Genomic DNA, 10,512 nt, shown 5'->3' with positions numbered 1-10,512 from the left:
ATACAGTATGTTAGTTAGTTTCAATTGTATACTATAACAAAAATATTTTACTTTACTCATGAAATGAAAAAATAAAAGACAAATCTAATGAGTCCAAGAAAGTTTACAGGGTTTCGTCTACCATGGATTTACTACGTCAATTCATCAGACCATCGCCCCATGGTACTATATTATTATACTGAGGTCGGACCATGAAACTCGACATTATTATTGAAGCCTTTTTCAAATGACTTAAGTTTTTAAGAGAAGCAGTGTATTAATAATCTGTGGCCATCAACTGACGTCAGTTGCCTTGACAAATTGACAAATGACAACATAGGGTTCATTCGTAGCGGTGAAGGTAGTTCGTTTACGCCAGCGGTGTTTACGAACACTACGAATAATATTTATTAAAACAAGTTATTGTTTCTTGAACGTTCACAATGTACCGGTTTTTCTCTTGTTTTACCTTTTCCGCCTGTTAAGATATATTTTCCCCCAAAGTAAGTTACTAATGTTTATGTACATAGGTGTTATAGTTAAAAGAGACAAATTATTTTATTTCAATCCAAAAAATATTTACCTATATAACATAATGTTTAATAAGTTATTTCAACTTCTGTAGAGAAATAATCACTTTAGATTTACTATTATATTAGTTTTACTATTTCTTAATATATATATATATATATATATATATATATATATATATATATATATATATATATATATCTTAAAGGTTGATTTCGTTTACGTTCTATTTCAGATTTTTATTCATAAATGTTGTACAACGATAGATAACTTACTTAAGAAGTAGGCGTAGTTTTGTGATAACGTTTTTGTATTAATATTTAGCTTAAAATTATTTCAGATAAAAACAAAATGAGGCGAAATTGCTTGAGGCTGCTAAGAGTACGAAATCTTTTGATTGTAACAATATTAATAATTTTAATATATTTAGTTAAGAGTGTATCAGAAATAAAGACATTTAATGATGTCACTAAACCTGTGAGAGAATCATTACAGAATATCTTATTTGATGACAAAAAATATTTTGTTCCTACCAGCATAAAGGTAAGCCATTTTCAGTTTTTGAAAATAATTACATATACAGTCATAAATTTACTTTGCCACAACATAGGTTTTTCTTATCTGATTATATTGTGTTCCATGTAGAGATATATTTATTTATCAAGTATGTTTTATTAGCCATATACTATCAGTTTAAATTAACATTATTTATATATGATTTTAATCTTAATGCATTAATAATGTAATTTAAATATTTTACTATCTATGGCTGATCTAAATAAACAATCTAATGCTTATTCCAATTACAGAAAATAGATTGGCATAATTATCAACAGATTGAATATGAAAAGCAGAGAGTGGGTGAGTTATTGTTCTCTTTATACATTTCAAAATATTTATATTTTTTTCTTTTCAAACTCAACACAAATAAGTGAAAGAATTGACTTGATTCATAATAATATGTCCATTTGCCTACCAATAAATCTATAACAAATTAAAGTGGGGAACAGAAATGTCCTAATGAGAAATGGAGTATCGGAGTTCACTCTGCCTACTTCACTATGTGCGAGATACAACATAAAGCTAAAAAAAAAATTAACATTTTAAACAATATTTCTATTGACACTGTTGTGGTGCCACTGATTACACAACATTGTTACGGATTAAGGTGTGAAATTTCACATTTCACTTGTTAAGTTGTGAGTTTTAAGTTACTCTTCTTCTTTAAGTTGTTGTATAAAATTGTTTAAAGTCACTTTATCTTCTTATCTTTATTGAAATATATCTGAAATTACATTTCACATGTCATTTAATTAAATAAAATTAATTTCTAGGTATAGGTGAACATGGCAAACCGGCCCACCTGCCAGACAAAGATTCTCAATTAGAGAAAGATTTATACTCCGTAAATGGTTTTAACGGAGCCCTAAGTGACTTAATTCCTCTAAACAGATCTCTCCCAGACATCCGCCATGCTAAATGTCAAAAGAGATTCTATATTGAGTCATTGCCAACTGTCAGTGTGGTGGTGCCGTTTCATAATGAACATTGGAGTACTTTGTTGCGAACAGCGTACAGTGTTTTGAATAGATCACCCACATTTTTGATTAAAGAAGTGTTTTTGGTTGATGATGCAAGTACTAAAAGTGAGTATTATTTATGTATTTATTTTCTTTATAGACTTCTTTATTTCTTTATTTTTAGGGCAGGCAGAGGTAAACAATAATATATTATATAGACAAAAAAGCCAGAATTTTTTCGTGAGGTCATTTTGCTTAATTTCAGATTCTATAATATTATGTAGATAGTGCCTGGTTAATTATATGAAGGTTATCTTGTATAATTTTTATTTTTTTATATTTTGTATTTATTGAGTTCAGATTGTTTTTACTTTATATTGAATGTTTGGATATTCATTTTTACATTGGTTTTATTGAAAACTAGCATGCCGTTCGCAGTTTCGCCTGCTTCAACTACACAATTATTAATTTAGTAATCTAAATTATTTTCGTGTTCTAAAAGACAATATTCAAACATTGGAGACTAAATTTAAATTAAATAAAACAGAGACTTTTTTTATTTATGCGCCTGTAGTGTTAGGGCCAATGTCAGTGAAAAGCAAGCTGTACAACACATGTATTCTGCCGTGCCTAACTTATGGATGTCAAACTTGGCCTGCTACAAACAAAAACAATCAGAAACTTATAGTTTGTCAATGAAGTTTTCTAAAATATACAAGAGAAAACCGCATTTACATCAGTTTAGCCGTTTCTGAGATTAGTGTCTATAAATGCACAGATAAATAGACTCACACAAAATTCTGTCCCTGTTGTATATTTTAAATTTTAATAGTAATAATTTTTAAAGCTTTAACAGTAAGCTATATATGTATGCACATATAGTGCGTTATGTAATATTATTTGAAACAATCAGATTCATATAATATTATATTAAGTACGCGCTGCCCGCAACTGCGTTTATTGAGACTTTATGATAAAAATGTTTAAGTCTACCTTATTCCTTTTGCCATAGGAATTTTGAGAAATATTTAGTGCTCCTCAAGACAAGTCAAGTGTGCCAAATATCAGCTTAAGTGTTGTCTGTAACTTAGCAACAAAGGATTCTATATATAAATAAAATATTTTTATAGGTTTCCTAAAACAAAAATTAGATGATTACCTAGCAAAACATCTGCCTAAAGTAAAAGTCATTCGTTTAAACACTCGCAGTGGTCTCATAGCAGCTAGACTGGCTGGTGCTAAGTTAGCAACTGCAGATGTACTAGTGTTCTTAGATTCTCATACTGAAGCCACTGTGAACTGGCTTCCACCTTTACTTGGTAAGTATATACAGTCAACTTTATTAATCTCTCGTTAAAATGTTACGAATTATCGAATTTTTGAAATATTAAATCGCTCGAATTTTTTGAGAGAAAAGTAAAAGTTTAAATTATTGAGTAATAATACTTTAATTTCAGAACCTATAGCGCTAAACTACAGGACAGTGGTCTGTCCCTTCATAGATGTTATAGCATTTGATACTTTCGAGTATAGAGCTCAAGATGAAGGGGCGAGAGGTGCCTTTGACTGGGAGTTCTTCTATAAAAGATTACCTATTTTACCTAAAGACGAGGAAAATATGCCTGAACCTTTTGAGTGAGTTTGTTTTTTTTTGATTTAGTGAAGTTTTTTTTTTGTGTAAACTGCTATCAAACAAGTGGGAATTCAACTCCAGACTCGCTTTTATAGTTAAGCGTTTTAGTATGTTAAGGACGGTCCACGAGTCGCGGCTGCCGTGAAGTTAGCTGTAGATCTAAGAAATCTGCGCAGCCCAAATTTGATTTAAGAATTTTTCGTCCCGAGTGGACAAGTAAAAGTTCAGAAAACTTTTGTTAGTTTTTTGCTAAACATGTAATTTATAATTATTCAGGAGTCCGATAATGGCTGGAGGTCTCTTTGCAATATCTCGTGTATATTTCTGGGAGCTAGGAGGCTACGATCCCGGCTTAGACATTTGGGGTGGCGAACAATATGAATTGAGTTTTAAGGTGAATATGCAGTTCTTTTGTTGTTTGTTTGGTGTTGTTTTTTTATGTGTAATAAAGTGATATTAAAATTAAAATGCACTTTTTACTATTTTGCAAGCAACATATCTCTGTTAGGCAGGGTAGGCATAGGGCACCTAGTGTTAAGACATGCTTTTCCACAATTTTTTCCCACGTCTATTTTTCGAGACATTTCGTGTCCAATTTCGTTAAAAAGCATAAATAAGAGTTAATTAACAAATAGTATGTTATAATATACATAAATGATATTTTATTTTCTACATATATTGATGTAACTTTTTTACAGATATGGCAATGTGGGGGTCGCATGGTAGACGCGCCGTGTTCCCGCGTGGGACATATTTATAGGAAATTTGCGCCTTTCCCAAACCCGGGACATGGGGACTTTGTGGGACGAGTGAGTATTTTATGTTAATTTCAATTAAAATTTGTGAATATTGTTTATTTTATTTAGCACAATTTACTATTTACTTCGTACCGTGTGCGTTTATTACCTAAAGATATGAATGAGTTCCTTGAATGAGTTGCATACTTTCATATTGTTTTCAAATTGCCAATTTTTAATTGAGATAACCGATTTAACAATTTTACTCAACATAATCTTAAAAATAAATAAAGTAGACGCTTTTATTTAGATTCACGTTAGGTATATCTCGCACACGCCACGGTAGGCAGAGGGAACTTGGGAATCTAGTGTTAAGACACTACGTATATAATTCCGTTTTCCGCCGTATTGTGGAGGAATTGCAATTAAACGCCGCACTTGGTTTCCTTACCAGAGTGAAGAAACCATCGTATGTATGAATCCAGTTTACGTTATTTCTAGAATTACCGTCGCGTAGCAGAAGTGTGGATGGATGAATACGCCCAGTTTTTGTACCGGCGTCGACCCCACTACCTCCGCATCGACACAGGAGACGTCTCACAGCAGAAGGCTCTACGGAAACAACTGAATTGTAAACCCTTTAGATGGTTTATTACGCAAGTGAGTTTTGAAAATGTTGTTTTTCAATTAGTACCATTAAGCTGTTAGGGCGGTCTGTTCCCAACGCACGACTCAATTTGCGGGTTGATTAGCGGTACTTGTGCGGACCGTGGACCGCACATTGTCTTGTTAAAATATTAATACCCTAGTTACGAGAGCTGCAGTTGAAGAGTTAAGAAAATTATATATGTATATATATAAACTTAAACACAAATTTAATCTAAATAATCTTTAAATCCTTAGATATATATAAGACTACTTCGATCCTTCGATGTTAGATGAACAGTAAATTAATCTAACTTAATCTACGACTTAATTATTCCATGCAATGCAATAATAAGTGTAGGAAAAAAAGAAATCCTCTCCCACCGGCGCCGTTCACCCAATTCCTCTCTTTGTCACGTTTTGACATATAATGTAAAATATCTCTGTGAAATCGAGCGTTATGTAACACCCTTGAGTGGGAATGGAACCCGCAACCGTCGCGTGTGGCCTCTAATGACCTTTTTATTAATATGAATAGTAATGTCTTTAATTCTTTTCTTTTTAATGACAGATAGCGTTCGACCTAACTGCAAAATATCCGCCCGTAGAGCCCAACCCGTTTGGCGAAGGAACGGTAAGTTTTAAATTATGTTGTTTAAGTTATGTCTTAATATAATTTACAATTTCTATTATTTAAATTTTTGTTTTGTTTCAAGTTGTTTGTTGTGTATTTTTTGTACATTCTTTTCTTTTTCTTTTATAATTTATTTTTATCCTATTGTTTGGAATTCATCACTTTCCACTGTTCGGAATAGATTACTTATAAGATTAGAAATGAGCCCACTTTTGTAAACTAACAGCTTTTATGTTTCTTATATGTTTTACGGGATCCAAGTTGAAAGCAATTAACGTTAAAAAAAATAAATTAACAAACAGTAATAATAAATTAGTGGATAAAAAAGTTGCAACTAAAGTATATATTTTATGTGAAAAAATAATATATATTTTTTCAGATTAAACCTGTGTCCCATCCCCATTTCTGTATAGACGCCCATCACGGCACACAAATGGCGCATTTGCAAATTAAAACGTGTACCAGTGCGTCCGTCGGTGAACAGGAGTTTATCCTGTCCTGGCATAGAGATATAAAGTGAGTTTTTTAAACTCCTCGCAATTCCCAAATCCGAATTTCCCATTGAGTGTTTAGTAGCGGAACTAAACGTCGCCCTTTGGGTGCTTGTTATCTGAGCGAAGAAATGGAAATAATTCATTTCACCGAGTGGAAATCGAATGCTATAACGTCGAGGTTGCTATCGGATGCTATGGCGTTGCGCCACCACGGCCTCTGTTCTGAATAAAAAAAGGTTGAACATTTTATTAGGTAATTTATTTAATAAAAGAACAAACTATAAATGAAATTTTACGATTATCCGAACGTTGATTAACCGAAAGATCGCTTATCCGAGTGCTGTTTAGAGTAACTCACTAAGTTCTCTCCGGTTAGTAAATGAACAGAATGATTTCCAATATCAACAAAATTAACAGTATAACAATTTTCCTATAGGAGTAAAAACCGTAACATGTGTTGGGACGTTCCTGATGCGTCTCCCAAGAGTCCTATTCTACTGTACAATTGTCACCTTGGCGGTGGTAATCAATTGTGGAGGTATTATCCGGTTAGTATGAAATATATGTTTTATAGACTTCCGTACTTCAAAAGGAAAAACGGAACTTTTGTAGGATCATTTTGTTGTCGGTTTGTCCGTTCGGTTGTACAACTGGAGATTGCGTGGTGCTATTAAGTTAGAATTAATATTAAATATGGGAAAGGTCAGGTCTTTTGGTGAAATTAAGCTCCTAAGTCAGCTACCAAAAGATACGAGCATTTATGCGTCGCTTTTAGTGCCTTTTGTTGGAATTTGCGATATTAAGAGGTATAGGGTACTTGTCGTTGATTTACAGTTATGAGCTTTCAAATTCAAATTCAAAATATTCTTTATTCAAATAGACTATTATAAGCACTTTTGAATCCTGAAACTTTGGCACAAAGTGAGAACTTACAAAACTAATCAAGTAAATAATCCAAAGCATTTCATAAAATAAAATATAAATTTATACTTGTAGTTCAATTAATACAAAATGAGTGCATATGCCTGAAAACCTAAATTAGTCAACTTTTACTTCTCATTTACTTAAAATCCTGTAATGGAATCGGAATTTTCGGTGGGCGAGTCCGACTCACACTTGTCCGGTTTTTATAGTAAATAGAACGTCTATTTTGTTCAAATTGTAACGTATTTTTACTATTTTTTAATTATAAGTGCATAAATAACGTATAAAATGGCAAAAAAGTCATCTAGTGGCAAGTTATCTAAATTTTTCATTACTTAGTTCTTTTATGTGTATATAATATTATAAGTAACACTTAAAATTATAATAATTAAAAATATATATTTATCCGGACAAATACCGAATCTAGGACTATTCGTACACTTTTGAAGGTTATCACAATGACGTCGAAAAAATATATTTATTGATTCCTGCGTATTCTAGTATATCTCTGTAGTTAATAAATGCTGAATGTTTGAGATAATGCAACCCGCCACTGTCGTCACACGCTTGAATTATTTGACATTTTAATTTCTTTTTTTCATTCAGAGTTCATGAATAACAAGACAAAGCGCGTTCAGCGGCGTAACTAAACAATAAAACAAGCGTGTGGCTGTCAACGTAAACGTGACAGTAGCGGGTTTAATTCTCCCGCGGCTGGACACGTATACAGGCACACGCTGTAGCCGATACAATTCTCTGTTACGCAAATTTTTGTTTTTCCAGGACACAAAACAACTAAAACACGGTACAAATGATAATTGCTTAGACTGGGACCCGTCGAATAGAAAAATATTTATAAATCCGTGTTCAACGAACTCCCAGTCTCAGCAGTGGGCGGTGGAGAACGTGGACGTAGACATGTTGAGCAAGTGGGAACAGGTCGCCAGGAGAGTCACCGGGCCGGTGGAAGAGTATAAGGATTAAATTAAATTGATGGTGGTGGTGTATTCGAACTGAGAATAGAAATTGCAAATTCAATCAGAACTCAATTTAAAAAAAAAACTAGCAGTCAGTCTTATATAAAAAAAATTTTGGATTTAGTTAGATTCCACCTTCCGGTGGAAGAAAAAATATTAAGAATACGTCACTATATTGTCAATATCTAAAAGTTTTTTTCACATTATATTTTATATACATATAATGCATTTTGACAAGACAAGGACAAGTGAGAACAAGTCCCTGTGGACCAGTGGACGAGTATAGTGAATAGACTATTATACAGGTGGTAGTGCATTTTATTAAACAAAACTATTTGGATTTTTTGTTGGTGTGACACACAGTGACACCTATATCAAAATATGTGTTGCATCTTATGTATGTATAACTTTTATTTCTTTGAGTGAAGTCAGCTTTGTATGTTGGTATTTTGTATTTATTTTTTTCATAGACAGAATTACGTAGAGTTATTAAATAGCTAATACAAGTGGCAATTGGAAGAGTGTAAAGAATAAATTATATGCTATGATTGAATAGATCAGTTTTGTATAAAGGCGGTAATGGGTTCTGTTTATTTAAAAATATATGCTAAGTATATGGTTGGTATAGTATTATTTTCAAGAAGAATTGAGTCTATATATTAAAATTTAAAATAATTGCTGGTTCAGTGGAGAAGTATAAAGAATAGAATGGTATGGATGTTTATACAAGTCAATTCTTAAAAAAAAAAGATTTAATTAATGACAGGGAATTGATTGATATTCATTACATTGTTGAAGCTATTGTTTACTTATAAATATTTCTTCGAGTTACTGGGCTGGTGGAACAATGTAGGGATTAGATTAGTAAAGATGTAGTAGTGGGTTTGATTAAATACAACGATATGTTTAGATTTTACTTAACCCTTTTTTATCCATTTTTTCAACTGTATTGTATGTATGGAATTATGGTTACTTTATGATTGATAGTGAGTATTGTCGTAGTTAGGTTATATAAAATATTATCTTTTGAAAGTTACTTGAAATTTATGTTTTAATGTAAGCTTAAACATTACAAGACATTATTAAAATATAAATGATTTATGTAGCATACGACATTATAATTAATATTACTTTTTTTAACACCAGTGTATTTTGTGTAGAAAATTATAGTCACTTGTAAATGCAAATTGATCTCTATATCAAATTTTTTGAGGCTTGCTTGTCGATATGTGACATCATTTCTATTTCTTAATTGCTCAATTATTTCAATATACTTTATTTATATTTTTTATATAGATTTTTTTTTATATATTTTTTTTAATATTTAAATTTTTTTAAAGAGGCTTTAATATATCAAATGAAATATTTATATTGTATATTTATATAGAAATAAAAAGATATAAATTTTAGCTCAAAATTATGTTCATTCAATTTAATCCTTAAATTTTGTTACTATTAAAAAATGTCAAATACATGTAGCAGATTTTTTTATATCTGATTACAGATATTTTTATATACAGCTGCTAACAACATAACTTGTTAAATATAAATTCTTCTTGTTTCTTCTGTAATTAATGCCTATTATATTAAAAAAATGTATGTCTTCATTGTCAAAAAATCCTTAAATACTAAACAGCAATATGTTTCTAAATTATTGATACAATCATTCAAAAAAAAATGCCTTTTATTTGCCTATAATTTTTTGACCACGAATAAAGAGTTAAAACCATAAGAAAAAATACATTTTTTATGTATATGTTAGTAATAAATTGTTGTAATTTTTTAATGCAAATATAACAAATTTATAATTATTTTTTTATGTATAATGTTGTATAATGTATGTTGTAATAATAACAGATTTTTTTTATCGTCACAAAGATATCATCACAGATTATTAAATTATTGTGAGTAATAAATTTTAAACAGCTAATTTATAAATGTTGTTTGTATGTGTTATTTTGTGAAATAGATAAATTAGTATTTTTATATTTATATAACTAACTTGTTGCAATTTTGTACTAAATTTTAATATACAATTTATCGTCCGTTCATATTTAAATAATTTGTATCAACGCAAAGATAATTTGAGACCATCGTTACTCGTTGAGGTAGATTTTCGAGGCCAGTCGTGGCGCAAGGGCGCAAGCGTGCGACTGTAAACGCGACAGGCTGTGAGTTCGATTCCCATTCAAAGAAATAAAATATATTAAATATTCCACCATATTACGCTTTGGCTTAGTACCAGAGCAAATAAATAAAAATATTAATATTTAATCATTAGTTTTCCCGAGTGGGTATCGAACCGACAATTGTCACATTTACACGACTTTTTTTTTACTTGAGGCACGACTGCCGATGAGGTGTTTTTTAAAAATTATAATACATTTTGGTTATGCTCTACAGATTAAATATAATAAATATTTTCACCAAGTGTTAGG

The 10,512-nt window shown here is 31.0% G+C and overlaps 1 protein-coding gene across 1 annotated transcript; it reads left to right on the top strand.

Annotated features, from left to right (window-relative positions):
- The first annotated feature begins 309 nt into the window (after positions 1-309).
- Positions 310-10,012, top strand: LOC146529781 (N-acetylgalactosaminyltransferase 6-like). Its single transcript, XM_085200056.1, has 13 exons — positions 310-482; positions 851-1,053; positions 1,320-1,371; positions 1,845-2,156; positions 3,161-3,349; positions 3,488-3,665; positions 3,940-4,057; positions 4,362-4,472; positions 4,902-5,060; positions 5,617-5,679; positions 6,059-6,195; positions 6,610-6,721; positions 7,881-10,012. Exons 2-13 carry the CDS (start codon positions 862-864, stop codon positions 8,079-8,081), a joined length of 1,824 nt encoding a protein of 607 aa, XP_085056182.1. The 5' UTR covers positions 310-482; positions 851-861; the 3' UTR covers positions 8,082-10,012.
- The last annotated feature ends 500 nt before the right edge of the window (positions 10,013-10,512 follow it).

The sequence above is a fragment of the Heliconius melpomene genome, chromosome 17 (genome assembly GCF_056956725.1).
Source record: "Heliconius melpomene rosina isolate 202511_hmr_F chromosome 17, ASM5695672v1, whole genome shotgun sequence".
Lineage (NCBI taxonomy): Eukaryota > Metazoa > Arthropoda > Insecta > Lepidoptera > Nymphalidae > Heliconius > Heliconius melpomene.
The sequence above is the reverse complement of the archived record's forward strand: the minus strand, read 5'-3'. Positions and strand labels throughout refer to the sequence as shown.